This window comes from Galeopterus variegatus, unplaced genomic scaffold (genome assembly GCF_000696425.1).
Source record: "Galeopterus variegatus unplaced genomic scaffold, G_variegatus-3.0.2 Scaffold1037, whole genome shotgun sequence".
Classification (NCBI taxonomy): Eukaryota; Metazoa; Chordata; class Mammalia; order Dermoptera; family Cynocephalidae; genus Galeopterus; species Galeopterus variegatus.
The window spans coordinates 14,835-33,023 of record NW_007727148.1 but is presented as its reverse complement, the minus strand read 5'-3'; the positions used below and the strand labels follow the sequence as shown (position 1 = coordinate 33,023).

Here is an 18,189-nt window from a genome sequence, read left to right as displayed (position 1 = left end):
CATACATTATACGAAGTTATACGACTCAGCGGGAGCGCCACCGCGCTCCCAAGCGGCACACTCTCCAGTGCGCCACCGGGCCGGCCCTTTTGTTTAGTTTTTTAAAATTATCTGCTGTTTTGAATGTTTGGCATTTGAGCTCACTCCCCTCAGCATGGGCCTGGGTGACTGACTAGCTGCCCCACTCCTCTGTCATGTCTTTTCCTGAGCTCCCACCTGTTCCTTTGAAGTTGTCTGGGTAGAGATGATACCATCCAGAAGGATTTCAGGGGCACAGGCATTGGTAACCAGATTCTCTGTCCCCAGGGTCCAAAAATCTTCCATGGCAGTGTCCAGCATGATGTGGCCAGGGAAGGCCTCAGAACAGCACAGAACCTAGAGGCAGGGGCAGCCCCCGAGGAAGAACTCCCAGAAGCAGGTAAGGCCGTCAGCCCGTCCGGGAACAAGAGATCCTCCTATTTCCTCTTGAGTAGCTCAGCCGGAATCTTCCTGGCTGCACCCTGTTCTTCTTTCTGTGAATCTTTGGATCTTACATAATCTTACAGAAATCAGATATGGTGTCTTATTTGGCAAGGCTGAAGCATCCAACTAGTTAGCAGTGTGATAGGGGCCACATAAAGCAAATAAAGTGTGATCCAAGGTCTCCCCAATTCCCAGGTCATGTGCTATCAGCCACGAGGAGGAAACATCACCATCTAGATTGACAGGTGCTATCTTTGTGCCACTCTCTTGAGTCCTCTATGGGCTGACAACCAGAAAACAGAGGCAGCTTTCCCTATCCTGACTAAACGCAGAGGCCCTCCAGGGAGAGTTGAGGAGTCAAACATCCATGTAGTTGGATGGGACCCAGGATACAAACCTGAGAGGCCCAAATATAGACCTCTTGTGGGCAGGCAGCTGGTTTCTCAGGAGGTAGCATTGCCCAGGTGAGGCTAACACAGTCCAGGGTCTGGTCCTTAGCTTTTTGGTTCCAGAAATTCAATCCTGTCTGCCTCAAAGTTCATCAGATTATGGGTAGGTGTCTCACACTAACCAAATTCACAGTATACCAATGGATAAACCACAAAGCTCATTTATTTATATCCTATGAAAAAGTATCTGCCCTTATGCTGGAATCCTACACTCTCTCCCTGTAAATAAGCTTCACGACAAGCCAGATCATCATCAGAAGGTTGCTGGTGGTCATGGCACAAGAGTGAAGAGAGTTGGCTGTAGAATGTTGGTCCTGGTGTCACATCTCCACTATAGGTACAGACTTGCTGAGCAGGCAGCTAGCTGCTTGTGGTGGCTGGACAGGGCTGGGACATAAATACTCATTCTTACTCTGATTCCCAGTTTCCTAGGCCCACACTGACTGCTTGTTCCCTTCATTTCACAGAGGGAAACTTAGAGACTGTTTCTCTAAGCAGTCATAGCACAGCTAGTGCGGGGCAACTTTTTTCATGATAAGCAAGTTCCAGCCCTACCTCCTTCAGTACAGTGCTGATCACCTTAATTAAATTTTTTTCCACTGGGCCAGCCCCGTGGCTCACTTGGGAGAGTGCAGTGCTGGTAGCACCGAGGCTGCGGGTTTGTATCCTATATAGGGATGGTCGGTGCACTCACTGGCTGAGCGTGGTGCAGACGACACCGAGCCAAGGGTTGCGATCCCCTTACGGGTAAAAAAAAAAAAAAAAAAAAAATTTTTTTTTCCCACTCTTTTTTTGGTGGCTGGCTGGTATGGGAATCAATTAAATTTTGAATGCTCCCCAGACTGACTTCTGTTCTTCCTTCTAGCAGCAGTGTTTATTGTATGTTCATGACAGACTCAGAGCTAGGCTCTTAGGTGTAATTTACAGTCTGACTTACTCCTGGAGCTTTCTGATCCCATCCAGTAAGTGGAGTTTTCTAGCTGGCAGCAGTGGCTCTAGCATCAGATGGAGCCTCAATGCTCACCTTGGGCAGGTTGTTGTACCTCTTTTAAACCCTGTTCTCTCAGGTAGAGTGGGGTTTATAACAGGAACGACCATGAGATGCCCTATGAAGGGTTATTGAGGCACAAAGCAAGCACTCAGTAAGTATTAGCAGCTATTGTTAAAAATAATATCAGTAGGGATTACCGAGGTCAGCTCTGTTTCCTAGTTCTGGGACATAAGCAGCACATTGAGAACTACAGTCAGTAATAGTTACTTTCATTCTCTTCGCCCACACAGGCACTTTGGGGAAGGGGTGATGTTGTCTCCCACTGTCAGATGAGAAACCAGATTAATGAGCTGTGTGATTCTGAATACATCTAATGGCTTTTCCTAACCTTCTTTCTCCCTCTGTCCAATGAGAGGGTTGCCCTAGGGGACCTCTGAAGCCTTCCTGTTTCCTGCACTGTGCCCCTGGATGGAAGGAGAGGAATCATTGAGGCCCAGGGGATCCTCTTTCTCACGAGAATGGCCTGAGGATTATACCCTTGCCTTTTGTTGTGTGCGGGTACATGGTGAGCAGAGGGAAGATGGAAGTCAGGCCAGCCTCAGGCTCACTGGCAGAGGTACCACTGCCCAGGGGGAGTCACCCCCTGGTTATACAGCCAGGCCCAGGCCTTCCTGAAGGGCAGGAGCTTTGGACCCAAGTCACATGGAACCCTAATGCTATCACTAAAGCTGTCCCCCTCCCCATCCTTCTTCTCTGCAGATGACCTGGATGGACTCCTGAGTGAGCTCCCTGAGGACTTCTTCTGTGGTACCAGTAGTTGGGACTGCCCATGAGCAGGCAGCCTCTCGGCTTGGAGGCAAGGCTCTGGGTTTGTCTGGTCATGTTCAAGGGATAGAGGGAGGCCACCACGATTGGAGACTGGACAAAGCTCGGGGCTTCTATGGTGCTCCCCACCCTGGACACCTTCCCTGAGAACTCCCTCATTCTCAGAGTCAGCACTGCCATCACTTTGGGTCTTTGGCATCGGCATGCCAGAACTTGGCCCAATGTTGGCTCTTCAGCCTCCTGTTCTCCAAGCTCTCTGGTGCATCGTTCTTCTCTTGCTAGCAACAGAAAAGGTGTGTCACCTTCAGTGTCATTCTCCCACCTCAACTTAACTTTAGAAGATGCTGGGCCCGGTTTCCTGTCACTTTTACTCCCTATTCCCTGGACAGCTGAGGAGCCACACCACAGCAATGATGACCTGCCCTCTGGATAGGGAAGGAACACACTCAGACTTCCTTCTGCTTTTTCTCTTGAGGCTTGTAGCTGCCCAGCTCACCTGTGCCCAAGGTTCCCAGGTGTGGGGGCAGGGGTGTGGGCTGTTGTGCCTTGTTCTGAAATAAAGCAGCCCCCGCTTCACCTGCCTTCCTGTCCTTTCCACCCCTTGCTGCCTCTGTCCTGCCTGTCCTGCCAGTGGTGCTTGGCAGATGCATAGGCGGAGGCAGAGCCAAGCAACTTTTCTTTTTTCTCTTTTTATGTCTTTTTAATATACTTTTTTTTTTTTGTGACCGGTAAGGGGATCGCAACCCTTGACCTGGTGTCGCCCGCACCACGCTCAGCCAGTGAGCGCACCGGCCACTCCTATATAGGATCCGAACCCGCAGCAGAAGCGCTGCCGCGCTCCCAAGCGCTGCACTCTCCCGAGTGCGCCACGGGGCCGGCCCTATACTTTTTATTTTAGACAGATTTACAGAATTATTTCAATGATAGTACAGTGTTTCCCTGGACCCCACACCCAGTTTCCCCTACTATCAACATCTTACATTTGTATGGTACCTTTGTCACAATTAATGAACCAGTATTAATACATTATTATTAACTAAACTCTACACTTTATTCAGATTTACTCAGTTTTCCCCTAATGTCCCTCTTCTGTTTCACAATCCCATCCAGGATCCCACATTATATTTAATCATCATTTCTCTTTAGGCTCCTCTTGGCCAGGGCAGTTTCTCAGACTTTCTGTGATTTTGATGATATTGTAGGATGCCCTTCCGTTAGGATCTGCCTGTTGTTCTTCTCACAGTTAGACTGGGGTTCAGGGTTTTGGGGAGGAGGACCAGAGTAAGGTGCCGTTCTCACCACATCTTATCGAGGGTCCATGTTAGCCTTGAACACCTGGCTGGAGTAAGGTTTGTCAGATTTCTCCACTGTAAAGTTTATTTTTCTTCCCCCTTTCTGTACTGTACTCTTTGAAAGGAAGTCACTATATGCAGCCCACACTTAAGGAGTAGGGAATTAAGCACCTCCTTAAGAGTAGAATATCTACATAAATTATTTGAGATTCTTCTGCATGCGAGATTCGTCTCTTCTCCCTCATTTATTCAATCATTCATTTATATCAGCATGGACTCAGGAATTTATTTTATACTTTGGGTTATAATCCAATACTACTTTATTTATTTTGTTACCAAGCAACTCTTCGTCACTGTAGCGTCTCTGTACCATCTTTCAGACCAGAGTTGGACAAGGGGCATGGGTGGGGTGTAAAAAGTCTAATTATACCAACTCACCACCCTTGTTTCCCATTTTGGAATGAAGGGTAGAAAGGAAAACTCTCCCAACTCATGGGTGAGAGGAGGTGGGTTAAAAAGCCCAGTTTGATTGCCAGCCTCCCCTGCCTCAGCCTCCACTAAGCAGCTGGGAGACTGGGGCCTCCCATGAGCATGGGGTTGGCACTGCCCTGAGGGAGGTGTTAATCTCCCTTTTCTCAGAGAGAGGCTGATCCCCCATGCATCCCAGTCTTAAGGCTGAGGTAAACTCCATGTTCTTTGAGAACCCCATGTCCAGTTGGCTGCTGGTTGCAGTGGGGCCCTGTTCTAGAAGGCTCCTGTGCTCCTAGGCCAGGGCAAGAAGGGGCCTATTCCCAGCATCCTCGCCCCTTCACGCTCCCATTTGGACCTACAGTGCTCTTCCCCATTCTGGACACCCTTGAGCGCTGGTCCCCATTGCTTACAGTCCTGGCCAATCCCAGTTGCTTCATTTCTGGGTTTCTTGTGTGCTTCATTGCCCCACGGGCTCTGAGCTTGCAGAAGGCAGGCTGGACACCTAATTGCCTGGCACAGTTTCCTCCAGTAGAATTTCTGGGCTCCCTGTGGGCCCGTGGGCAGGTTGAAGACCTCCTTTCTCTGCCCTCAGGAAGCTAACGTTAAGTACAGGGAGATGAACACTGGTGTCTCCAGGGGACTGAGCTGTAGTCAGAGCACCTTCAGGCCTATGTGGCAAGAAGGCAGGGGACAGGCTGGGCCATGACTATTGTATGCCTCAGGGAGGAAGGGACACCCACCTGCCTTGGCCCTTCTTGGCACCACCCGACCTTGCCAGACTCCCAACCCTGGGAACCCAGCTGTGGGTGCTCAGCCAGGCCGTTGGCGGGGCAATTAAAACACCGAATGGGTTCCAACAGGGTTAATCACAGCTGCATTTATAGAGGTGCCTTTCTCTGAGGATCTCCAAACCCTTGTTGTGCATGATCTCATTCCTCCTCTGGGATCCCCCTCCCTGGAATGTGACCAAGAAGCTGGGGCCAGGCAGGGTGGGTGAGCAGGGTGAGGTCAGTGCCGGAAAAAGCCCAGGCTACTGCCACCCACTTGGGCAGGCAGATGAGTGTTTGTTCTGGCAGAGAATAGGGACCTTCATTCAATGTACTGCACATAAGCTTGCCATAGCCAAGTGTTCCTAAACACATCTAGACCGACTGTGTGCCAGGGCCTGCTCTGGAGCCCACATTCAGCACGGTGGGCCTGGCAGACAACACCTGCAGTACAGGACAGGTGCTCCCCAAAGCCCACCTGGAGTCCTGCAGGAGCATGGATTGGAGTGTGGAACTGAAGGGGTGGAGCACCTGCAGTTGCTCTAGGGACATCTCAGAGCAGAGGACCCTTGAGGTGGACTCTGAGAAATGAGTCAGAAGGGGATCCCAAGCTGAGAAAATGGCAGGGAAGGGTGAAGAGCCGTGATGCGAATACTACGGGACATGAGGCACGTGGGCCAAACTCAAGAATCAGGGCTGAGTTCCAACTAAGAGCGTAGGTGTCAGAAGTCAGAAGTTTTTAAGCAAGAGAATGAACCAATTTAGACAGATCATTGTAGCAGCAGGGGTGTGGCCAGAGGAAAGACCACCAAGTAGGAAGCTGGGTAGGTCCAGGTTTGAAGCACTGAGGGCCTGAACTTAAGATGGTGACTGAAAGTGTGAGAACGGCAGCTAGAACTCGTTTGTGTGACGGGACCCGGGGAGGAAGAAGTGAAAAATGACCGAGCAGGGGGCTGCTGGAGGGCTGCGGAGGGGAGGCAGTGCCGAGGGCGGAGGAGCCAGGAGGAGCCCGCACTGCTGGGGAGACAGACCATAGCTATGGCCTGCCGCCCGCCCGCACATGGAGCAAGCTCTGGGCTAGGAGAGCTTCGGAGGCAGCAGCTGCAGTCCCTCCTGCCCTCCCCGTCCCCAGCTTGGCAGTCACACCAGCTGGTGCGGTTTCGTGGCCTCATTCCTCCCCCTAGAGGCTCCTAGAGGCAGAGCACTTTCTCCTGAGGGTGAATGGGTTTGTGGCTTGAAGATCTCTTGGATTGAGTCCCCAGAGTTTCCAGGTCAACCCCTTGGCCCTCCTCATGCAGGCTTGTGAGCCCCCTTAGGAGCTGGGTAAAAGTTAATTAATTAATTAATTAAATGAATAAATAAATAGATAGATAGAGAAAGAAGGGAGGCTTTCACAACAGTCTTCGCCCTCAGTGGCCACAGCAACTGGAGCCAAAGCACACCCTCTACGGTGTCAGGCCCAATGGGGTCCCGGCCCTGCCTCTCACAGGCTGTGGGGCTTTGAGCCAGTAGTTTTACTTGTTAAGCCTCAAGTTCCCATCTGTAAAACAGAAATAAGACCACACATCTCAGAGGTGTTCAACTGTGATAATCAACTTGACCATATCATTCATTGTCCAAACCAAATTTATAGTTTACCTGGGAGAGCTAGGAAGGATGGTAGCCCAAGATAAGATGGATATGAAAGTGATTTAAATACCGTAAAGCTCTGTGCATATGTAACATGGATAGAAAATATATTTAAATACTGTAAAGCTCTGTGCATATGTGCAGAGTTATTGCTGTTACTGCTCATGCCAAGAAAAACTATCTACCTTCTCAGTAACACTGTCCTGACCGCCCCTCCTTTCCTGTGCTGGGGTCTGCCCTCTCCCCTCCTTGTGGGCCAACATGGGCTCCTGCCCTCCAGCCACTTCAGAGAGGCTGGAGGAGCCTGATCTTCCTCCCTGCCCATCTCCAGGATTGACTGCTTCACTTCCCTTGGACCTGGCCAACCCAAGGTGCTCGCTTCAGAGAAGTAGAGGAATGCAGACCCTGGGGCTCAGGAGTGGCCAGAGCTGAGGAATCAAAGGGTGTCAGCAGGGGCAGGGGCTGGCCCAGCACCTTCTCTGCACCAGGGTCATGACTCTGGGCAAACTGTTTACCAGAGCAGTGAGGGGCCTATTTATAGCCGCAGCTGCTCCTCCCTGGGAAGGCAGCAGGGTGGCTCCTCAGAGCAAGGGCGGTAGTTGGGCCGGGTTCCTTTGGCCCAGGTGCCACCACCCAGACCCCTGGGCCCCTCCTCATGGCAGGGGACTCCTTCCCCTTCACCTCGTCTACACTGCACTCTCTCCGCCTGCAGCGGGAGTGGCTGGAATGGGAGGACCGGCGGCGGGCTGCTGCCCGGCACTGCCGGAGCCACAGGTACTCCTCAGGTCCCCAGGCCCTACTCACTAGGCCTCGCCGCTCCTGCCGGGACCCAGCTGTCCACAATGCCCTGTTCTCCGGCGACCTGCAGCAGGTTCAAGCCCTGTTTCAAGATGAAGAGGCCGCCAACATGATTGTGGAGACTGTGAGCAACCAGCTGGCCTGGTCGGCTGAACAGGGTAGGGAGCACCAAGTGAGGGCAGGAGGGTAGGGAGAGAGAAGAGAAGTGGGCTGGGCGGGAGAGTCTAGGTCCCATCTCCTTCCTGCACACCACAGACCAGAGCATCCCTTCCCACCGCCCATCCGAGCTGCCTCCTAAACAGAGATGCGACAGTTAGTGTCTGAATGTCTTTTCTGAATTAAAAGTTATGTTCTTTTAACATAGTTTATATATAAATATTTTTAAATTTTGTTTTTAATTGACAAATAATAATTGTATATTATACTAATTATGTAGTAACAGTTATATTCTAACACAATTTTTTCTTTCTCCACATATATATTCACACATATGAATATTTTTTCTCTCGTAGAATGAAACTATATTCCACATGCAATTTTATAACCTGGTTTTTCATGTAATACCTTCCATGTCAAAAACCATGAGTCTACAAAATATTTTAAATAGGTGCATAAATTCTACTATATGGGTGTGTGCCATGATTTATATTACTAGTCCCCAAATAGATCGGGTAGATTGGGTTCCTGTTTTAAAAAAATAACAAAAACAAAAGCTATTTTAAATAGCAGTCTGAGGAACATCTTTATGTACTTGCCAGGTGATTTTCTTAGGATATATTATGGCCAGGTTTGTCCATGTAAACCAGATACCTCAGCTGAGATTGCCATGGATTTAAGATTGACCGTGGACTGGGGGCTTCAAAATCCTTGGGAGAGCTTACACTCACAGTCGCTACAGGCTTCAAATTCCTGCCTGGTTACAACAGTCAGAGATCGTGACCCCACGCAGGTCATCCTGGTCTTGTCCTGAAGCATGTCCATCATTTCGAAGATGAAATTCAGCCTTAGTTTCAATCCTAATAAAAACAAAACATGCTATACCCAAGATTTAGAAACACCAGGGATTTACTTTGCTGCCATGCAAACAACTCAATATTAGGCAGCCATGTCCTTTAAACGAGTCCCTGACCATTTCTACCATTCAAATCCAACATGAGTCACATGATCAACACCTCCCCTCATTCTTTCTTTCTCCACCCCACCTCTTATTGATTTCATTAGCAGCTCAAAGATCCTGAGGTTTCCATAACAGGATTTACCCTCCTCAGTTGGCCCTTGTGGTTGTATAGAGCAATTAATTTTTTTCTATGACAAATACTGCATTTTGTTACAGATTAACAAACTTCTAAAAGGCTGTTCCAATTTATACTCCCGACTCAGGGCTTGGGCGAACCACTTTCCACAAGTACAGCCTGGCACAGTGTTTGTGCTCAGCAAACCGTGCAGAGGGAAGGCTAGATCAGCATCCCCACTCCTTGCCCCGCCTGCCAATCTCACACGCCCCCAACTCTGCCTGCTGTTCTCAGGGTTCTGGGTGCTGACCCCCAAGACCAAGCAGACAGCACCGCTCACCATCACTGCAGCCCGAGGTTACACAGACTGCGCCCGCCACCTGATCCAGCAGGGGGCTGAATTGGACTCCAGAGTGGGGGGCAGGGCTGCCTTGCATGAGGCCTGTGCCCAAGCCCAGCCTGACTGTGTGCGGTTGCTGCTAACCTTCGGTGCCAAGGCTAATGTGCTGTCCGAGGAGGGCACAACCCCCTTGCACCTCTGCGTGGCCCCTGAGTCCTTGCAGTAGGTGTCCAAGGGCTGAGGGGATGGTTTGGGGAGGAGTGTGTCTGTGTGTGTGTGCACGCGCGCATGCATGGGCATGTGTGTGTGTTTCCAGTTCACACAGCCAAGAGAAGGGAGAACTTGACCCCCATACACAGCTTTGAAGTTTCTAAAGCATTTCACATACACACGTCTTCACAACAACCTGGAGATAGGCCTCATTCTACAGAGGAGAAAAATGAGGCTCAAATAGGTTTCGTGGGGGCTGGCCAGTTAGCTCACTCTGTAGAGCATGGTGCTGAGAACACCAAGGTCAAGGACTCGAATCTCTGCACTGGCTAGCCACTAAAAAAGAGGAAAAAAAAGGTTTAGTGACTTCTCCAAGGTCACATCTGCTAAGCCCAGGAGGCAGAAGCCTTGTTGCTTTTTGGGAAAACCCTATTCCAACTGCAGTCTCCAATTCCCTGTGAATCCTCTGTAGCCAGATTCCCAGTTGTTTTGAGGTGGGCGTCAAAAAAGACCCAGTCCCGCATTTCCCAACCTCAGTGTGAGCTCCCTGCCCCCATATCTCCTCCTCCCACTTTTCTAAGATCAGTTTCTTGGACCCCCTTCATGATGGTATTTGTACTTTTGCAAATCAGGTCAATAGACAGGGTTGGCAGGTAACAATTCAAGGGCTCCTGAAAGACACTCCACAGCCCACATGCTGGGGACCTCCGCCCACTAGAACTCGATCAGTGATGTACCCAGAAGTGATCCAAATTCACCAGCCCTTTCTTGGGTTCTTATGCCCCCTCCAACAAACTTCATCCTTTAAAGGTGAGAATAGCTACTTGGAACACTACTGAGTGAGCTTTTTTTTTAAAGATGACCGGTAAGGGGATCTTAACCCTTGACTTGGTGTTGTCAGCACCATGCACTCCCAAGTGAGCCAACCGGCCATCCCTATATAGGGATCTGAACCTGTGGCCTTGATGTTATCAGCACCACAGTCTCCCAAGTGAGCCACGGGCCGGCCCATGAGTGAGCTTTAAACTGTTACTTAAATTTAGTATTTGGAAACAAAAATTAGCCGATGATTAGAATTTCCCAAGGAAATAAATTGAGTAGTTTATGGAAGACTGATTGTTATTCAACTCTCGTCCACTGAGCAAAGCACCTACTGGACACATGAGCAGGAATTCTGGCCATTTTGGGAAAAGATACCTGGTTATCAGGGTTTCATCAGAGTTGATGGATCTGCTCCTGAGTTTCCAGCAGCTGCCATTCTGGCTTTTTAATTATAAATTACTGTTAGTTTAGTTTCATCATTATTAATTTAGCTTGTTGCCTGTTGGCTTTATCATGCAGCAGGTAATGGTGCGTAGTTGCTGCACCAGCATTCTGGCCTGTAATTTTCCCAGGAACTAGGAGACTGTGAAACATGTGCTTTCTAAAATCCATTGTTTGGTTCCTTTGGTTTTGTTTGTTTTCTCTAGGGGAAAGTGGAGTAGGGAAGTCCCCAAGTGCCTTCCTTTGCCTGGTTGAGTGTGGCTTGGTCTAGAAGAGTGATCTTCAAGTTTGGGGGCAGGAAGAAAATATTAGCACTTCTATTTATTTTTCTTTTTGGCTCATACTCTTTAATTTTCTATGCCTCATAGTGTACATAGGAGTGAGTTTTCAAGATCTGGTGCTATCAAAATGTTAGGAGATCACTGACAAATGATTCAGAACCAGGCCTTGGAGTCCAATTCTACAGGGGAGTCAGGGCAGACTCTGGGAGGGATTGTCTGACACAGTGAATACTAATTCTGGAACAACCACTAACTTGCTGTGTGTCCTTGGCTGCACAAGACCCTTCTGGGCTGAAGGTTTACATCTGAAAATTGAAGATGCTGCTGGTGGCTTCCAGCTCTGCTTTTCTTCTGGACTTGGAGGCAAGAGGGGTGGGAAGGAAGGGGTGGGGGTGACAGCAGGCTGAGGGGTTTCCAGGCCAGTCCTTGGGCCTTCAGGATTTGCCCCGGGGCCTTGTGCCCTGTCCCCAGGTGCGCCAAGTTGGTGCTGGAGGCGGGAGCGACGGTGAATCTGGCGGCGTGGGAGAGCGAGGTGACACCCCTGCATGTGGCGGCCGCACGGGGCCTGGAGGAGCACGTGGCTCTCTACCTGGAGCACGGTGCTGATGTGGGTCTGCGCACCAGCCAGGGCGAGACTGCGCTGAACGCGGCGTGTGCGGGGGCCGAGGGCCCAGGCAGCAGCCGGCGACGCGGGGCCGCGGTGCGCCGTCTTCTGGAGGCCGGCGCTGACGCCCAGGCAGCCGGGCGCAAGGGCCACACGCCTCTGCACAACGCCTGTGCCAACGGCTGCAGTGGCCTGGCCGAGCTGTTGTTGCGCCACGGGGCCCGCGCTGGAGTCCCCAACGGGGCGGGCCTCACACCCATGGACTACGCGCTGCAGGCCGTCCAGGACGTCCCCAACTGGGAGCCCGAGGTCCTCTTCGCAGCGCTGCTGGACTACGGCGCCCAGCCTGTGCGCCCAGAGGTGCGCAGGGAGGATCTGTGAAAGGAGTATCCAGTCGGGTGGGGGAGCCTCCGGCTGGAATTGTCTTGCCTCTGGGGAAGAAAGCGGTGGGTCCAAGAGAATGAATGCCCACCTTCAGTGGCCAGAGGTCTGTCCCCATCTTGGGAGGAGAGAGGATTATGGGGGAGCGTGTCCAAGGGAGGAAAGAGCCCCCAAGTAAACTGGGATCAAGAGGTTATGGTGCCCTGGAGGGTGGGGTAAACTGAGGCATGGAAGGGGATGAGGACTCAGACCTTAACTCCTCCCCACCCCCTCCCAAAATTAGGGTGTGAGTGGGGATTTGGGTTAGGCTGGACTTGGGTCTGCCCTTGGATGGAGGAGGTATGGTGCCCCTGAGACCCTCTTTTGATTCCTAGATGCTGAAACATTGTGCCAACTTCCCTCTGGCCCTGGAAGTCCTACTTAATGCTTATCCTTGTGTTCCGTCCTGTAATTCTTGGGTGGAAACAGTGCTGCCAGAGCTGTGGCAGGTATGTCCACCCAGGTTCAGAGCTCCTTTCTAGGGGGAGATGAGGAGGAAGGACACTGGCCCTGGAAGTCCTACTTAATGCTTATCCTTGTGTTCCGTCCTGTAATTCTTGGGTGGAGACAGTGCTGCCAGAGCTGTGGCAGGTATGTCCACCCAGGTTCAGAGCTCCTTTCTAGGGGGAGATGAGGAGGAAGGACAAGCCACAAGCCGACCCCTCCGGAGTGGGGGGCATGAGGGCCCCTGGGTGGATGAGAACGGGTAGAGTGAAACCCCTGGCTTCTAGGATAACCCCTCCCCCTGGTAGCATAGGCCAACTTCTGATTCCACACACCTCTCCAGCCTCTCTCTCACCTGCATCAGCACATTTATCAGACATCTCTGACTCAGTGGGCACTGTGCCTGCATCTCTGGGGTGGTAGTGGGTGCAGACATGGCTGAGACACTACCCTGAAGTGTAGTCCCAGCCCCAATAGCACTGCAGGACCTCTCTAGCTCTGAACCTGAATCCTTCCATGCACCAAACATCCAGGTGCGTGCCTTTTGCAAAACCCCAGGGCCCCCACCACTTGGTTGCCCCAGATGGAAGGGCATAGTCAAGCGTATTGGCCATCTGACCCTCTTTCACTCCTGGCCTAGGAGCATGAAGCCTTCTACAGCTCGGCCCTGTGCATGGTGAACCAGCCAAGGCGGCTGCAGCACCTGGCCCGACTGGCTGTGCGTGCTCAGTTGGGTGGCCACTGCCGGCAGGCTGCCACCCGGCTCCCACTGCCCCCGCTCCTCAGGGACTACCTGCTGCTGCATACGGAGGGGCACATCCAGTGAGCCCCATGCCAGGCTACTCCCACAGCTTGTCTTGCCCCCTTTACTTGTCCCCATTCTCAACCCTACAGGAACAGTCCCTGGCCCTCTTCTCTGCACTCTGCATGCCCTCCAGGTCTAGCTCATCCCTATGTTAGCTTTTGAGCCGCCTGCTGACCTCCAGCTGGACCTGAGCTTCAGACTGTCTGCTGAGAAGGTCTTCAGACTCAACCTGTTCAGAGTCAGGCTTTGCCCACATCCTCTTCTTGTGCTTACGTGGATGGCCCCTCTATCCACCCAGGCCCCAAGCCAGGTGCCTGTAATCCTTGTTGCTTCCCTTCCCTGCCCACCCATATACCTGTTCAGCCTTCTAAAGAGTGACAGACTCTGCCTTTATCTGCACTGCCTTGCCTGACCTTCCTTTGCCACTTCAAGGGAGGGCTTGAAACCCATGCCCTGAATGGATGATCTTTGGGAGCCATCACTCTGATCATTCCCTTCAGTGGCTCCTCTCTACTAAACTCAAAACTCAACAAAACAAAGCCTCTAGATTCTGACTTCTGCCAGGTTCCCTGGCCTCCTGACCCCTCTCTCCCTTTGGAAATGCCTGTAATCCAGCTTTAGTAAGCTAGTGACCAGTTGCTGGGTAAGATCTGTTCTCTACTTCCAGGTGTCTGCATGCGTTGTTCCCACTGCTTGGTTTACCTTTCCACATTTTTTGGCCTGGTCAAGTCTGATTTGACCTTCTAGGCTCAGTTCAAATTGCACTATCTCTGCAGAGCCTTCCTTTGACCATCCCAGCAGGTAGCACCTTCCTTGGTTTTATACGTATTTAAGTGCCTGTGTCTGCCTCAACTAGGCTGAGACCGGGACTGTATTCCTTGAATGGGCATTTCAGTAAATGATAGTTGAGGGAGGAATAAATGCATGAGACCTGGGACACATTTATGGGGTATTACCGCCACCCCTAAGTGATACATGGTGTCTTGAACAGTGGTCCACACTCATGGCCTCTGAGGGCCTGTCCTCTTGCTCACTTCTTCCTGTGGTCCCAGAGTCAGAAGTACCACAATTCATCTATAGAAGGAAGCTTTTCTAGGCAAGCCAGTTTTTATGAACACAAATAAATGATTGTGCACAGAATGAAAGCATTGATGTTGTGAGGTTTATTTATTTATTTTTATTTTATTTTTTTGTTGTTGTTGGTGGTGGTGGTGTAGGTTTAAATGGAACTGAGGTACTTATCACTCCATATTTATTTTTCCCTTTTGTGCTTTTCTTTTTTTTCTTTTTTTAAAAAGATGACTGGTAAGGGGATCTCAACCCTTGGCTTGGTGTTGTCAGCACCACACTCTCCCAAGTGAGCCACAGGCCGGCCTCTTTTTGTGCTTTTCTGCAGTTTGCAGGTTTTCCGCACTAAGCAACTGTTACACATGACGGGAAAAACATTATTAGAACACAAGACCCCTCACAGCCCCAGAACCTCCAGTACCCACCACAGGGGGGAACTGGGGAGGGGCTCTCAGCAGTCTGCTCTCCTGTCCTTTGGCTGAGGGATCCTGGGCTCCCCACTCCCATCACCAGTTGGAGTCACACAGTAGAGACAGGGATGTAGAGTCCTGGGGTCTGTCTCCTGTAGCCCTTGGCCCAACCCTCCCTCCTCGGTGGAGAGTTGTGCCTGCGGAGATTCCTTCTGACCAGCTGGTCTTTTACCCTGTTATGCAGGGCAGCAATTTCCCCTTTCTGGATGAAATTTTTGCTTTAGTTCCACAGAGTCAAAAGGCCTGAGAGAAGAAAAGGAAATCCTCCCTAGTCCTGGGCCCAAGCTGGGAGTGTCACTCTCAGGGACAATGCTGAATTTTCCACCCCTTTACAGCAAGCAGACCCCAGTCAGCTTGGCCTTTTCTGTTATATATACAACTACAATGAGATACCATCCTTAAAAAAAAAAAAGATACACATGATTATATATACATATATAATTTGGGGATAGGAAAAGATTTTTCCAGTATAAAAGCATAAAAGGGAGGGACTGGCCGATGGCTTACTCGGGAGAGTGCGGTGCTGATAACACCAAGCCAAGAGTTAAGATCCCCTTACAGGTCATCTTTAAAAAAAAAAAAAAAAAAAAAAAAAAGCATAAAAGGGGCCGGCCCGTGGCTCACTCGGGAGAGTGTGGTGCTGATAACACCAAGGCCACGGGTTCGGATCCTATACAGGGATGGCCGGTTCGCTCACTGGCTGAGCGTGGTGCTGACAACACCAAGCCAAGGGTTAAGATCCCCTTACTGGTCATCTTTTAGAAAAAAATTTTAAAAATAAAAAAAATTTTTTAAAAGCATAAAAGAAAAGATTAATCGATCAGGATACAGAAAAATCACAAACATATGTAAAAGGCAAAATATTGGAAAAATTATCTGCAGCTAAAAGAGTTCATTTCTTTGACATGAGAGGGCAGGAATGACATCTGTTTTATTCACCAGCATTTACTCAATGCCTCTACAGTGCCTCAGGGAGTAGACACTCAAATATCTGTCAAATTACTGAATGAGGATGCTCAACCTCACCAGCAGTCAGGGAAATACAAATTAAAATAAAATATTAAGACATTATTCATCCACTAGATTGGAAGAAAATTTAAAGATTGAGAATATGCAGTGTTTATAAAGATCCGGAGAAATAAATCCTTGCAAATCTTGTTGGTGGGCAAACTGCCTCTTGGGCGGGCAATTTGGCAGTATCCTTAAACATTACTCCCCCGTTACACAAAAGGTGGGTACATACAAGAATATTCATCTCAGCTATGGTTAAATACATACTGTGGAATACAACTTAGCCCTTACAAAGGGTAGTACCCATGGCAGGAAAGAACTGGAAAGGGATTCCAAGTGACCAACCAGCATGTGTACTGCCTTGGAAAGATCTCCAAGACTGTTGTTAAGGAGACAAAAACAGGTTGGAATACAATATATACAGCAAACAAAACAAAACTCCACGATGGTAGATGAATAGGAAAAAAGACATGGAAGGCTGGTGCCCAAGAATTCCCCTGAGGGGAGGGGAGAGAGACCATGTCAATGGGACATGAATAGGGTGAATATTTGAATTTTTTTTTTTTTTTTAAAGATGAACAGTAAGGGGATCTTAACCCTTGACTTGGTGTTGTCAGCACCACACTCAGCCAGTGAGCTAACTGGCCATCCCTGTATAGGATCCGAACCCGTGGCCTTGGTGTTATCAGCACCACATTCTCCCGAGTGAGCCACGGGCCGGCCATTACTCTATTAATTTTTAGTTATTATTATATTTAAAAAAGACCAGCACTGGGCCGGCCTGTGGCTCACTCGGGAGAGTGCGGTGCTGATAACACCAAGGCCCCGGGTTCGGATCCCATATAGGGATGGCCGGTTAGCTCACTGGCTGAGCGTGGTGCTGACAACACCAAGCCAAGGGTTAAGATCCCCTTACCGGTCATCTTTTAAAAAAAAAAAAAAAGACCAGCACTGGGCAGTGATATAGTCCCAAGAGCAGGCTTCTTTCCTCGCTTTTCCTCTTATAATTCCTCTGCCCTCAAAAACCCAACCCAGAAGGCCCCTCTTTCAAAACACCCTTAACTCAGCTGCATCATGTCCTTTTGCTGCACACACTCACCAAAGCTGCATCCCTTGTCAGATTCAACCTCCACTTTTTCCAACCCTTCATCCCAGCCACTGAGCATTCCAAGTCTATTTCCAGCCCTAGCCAATCCTTCCTTCTTCCCTTCCAGCCATGTCACCTCACTGCCATGGGACTTTCTAGGTGACTTCACCTCTGGCCAGCAGATGAGAGAACCCTCTCAACTCGCATGTCTCTTCTCCCAACTTCTCTGACTCCATCCGTCATTCATTTAATAAATCTTTATCAAGTACCTGTTGTATGCAGGCACTGGGATAGATTTTTGGGATACAGGAATAAAAAACAAAACAAAAACATGGTTCCTGCCCTCAGGGAATTTGGTAAGACAGAAAAATGAAAAATGACAATGTAGTATGGTAAGTGCTATGGCAGAAATCAGTCCATGCAGTGGACTAAACCCAAATGGATGGGCCAGATGTCCTACCTCCTGCCCAGAGCAAGCCCAGCCACCTGCTTGGCCCTTCCCCACCTCCAGAGGACACTACTTGGACAATTATTCTCTTCTCAGATTGCCTTTATCTTCTCTTCTCCTCTGCTCCTTTCTCTTGGCATATAAACATCTTCAGGACTCTCTCATCTCTCAAAATCTCTGATATCTATTCCTTGTTTCCCATCTAGCCTCTACCCTAAGTTTTTTGGAAAGGGAACACCATGGGAGCCACTTACACTGCTGATGGGAATGGAAACAAGTACAACCTCTCCAGAGAACAGTGTAGTGCCATATATAAAAATTTCCAGTTTTTGGTTAGAGCACAGCCTTACAACCCCAAGGTCACGGGTTCAGTTCCCCGCACCAGCCAGCCGCCAAAACCAAAAAACTTCCAGTTTTATGAAGGTATTCCAGAGAAAGAATCATGGACGTGTACAAAGATCTATCATCAAAAATGTACAAAGATATTTATCAAAACACTGTTTGAAAACAAAGTGCTAGGGCTGGCCCGTGGCTCACTTGGGAGAGCATGGTGCTGACAGCTCCAGGTCAAGGGTTAGGATCTCCTTACCCATCATCTTTAAAAAACAAAAAAGAAAACAAAGTGCTGAAAACAGTCTAAATGTCTATCCAAGCGAGATTAGTTTAAAAAATGATGGTATGGGGCTGGCCCGGTGGTGCACTCGGTAGAGTGCGGTGCTTGGGAGCGCGGCAGTGCTCCCGCCGAGGGTTCGGATCCCATATAGAGACCGTCCGCTCACTGGTTGAGCGTGGTGCGGGCGCGACACCGAGGGTTGCGATCCC

The 18,189-nt window shown here is 49.8% G+C and overlaps 2 protein-coding genes across 2 annotated transcripts in view; both read left to right on the top strand.

Moving 5' to 3' along the window:
* The window catches only part of LOC103591836 (chromosome unknown open reading frame, human C17orf53), a 14,338-nt gene extending 11,035 nt beyond the window's left edge, over positions 1–3,303 (top strand). The window contains exons 9-10 of the mRNA XM_008574371.1: positions 307–418; positions 2,662–3,303. Coding sequence (XP_008572593.1) covers positions 307–418; positions 2,662–2,735 — 186 coding nt within the window. The 3' untranslated portion in view covers positions 2,736–3,303. The remainder of the gene's footprint in view (positions 1–306; positions 419–2,661) is intronic.
* Positions 3,304–7,467: 4,164 nt separating this feature from the next.
* On the top strand, positions 7,468–13,784 carry ASB16 (ankyrin repeat and SOCS box containing 16). Its single transcript, XM_008574369.1, has 5 exons — positions 7,468–7,842; positions 9,211–9,478; positions 11,482–11,974; positions 12,370–12,483; positions 13,119–13,784. The coding sequence occupies exons 1-5, from the start codon at positions 7,542–7,544 to the stop codon at positions 13,302–13,304; spliced, it is 1,362 nt and encodes a 453-aa protein (XP_008572591.1). The 5' UTR covers positions 7,468–7,541; the 3' UTR covers positions 13,305–13,784.
* Positions 13,785–18,189: the final 4,405 nt, after the last annotated feature.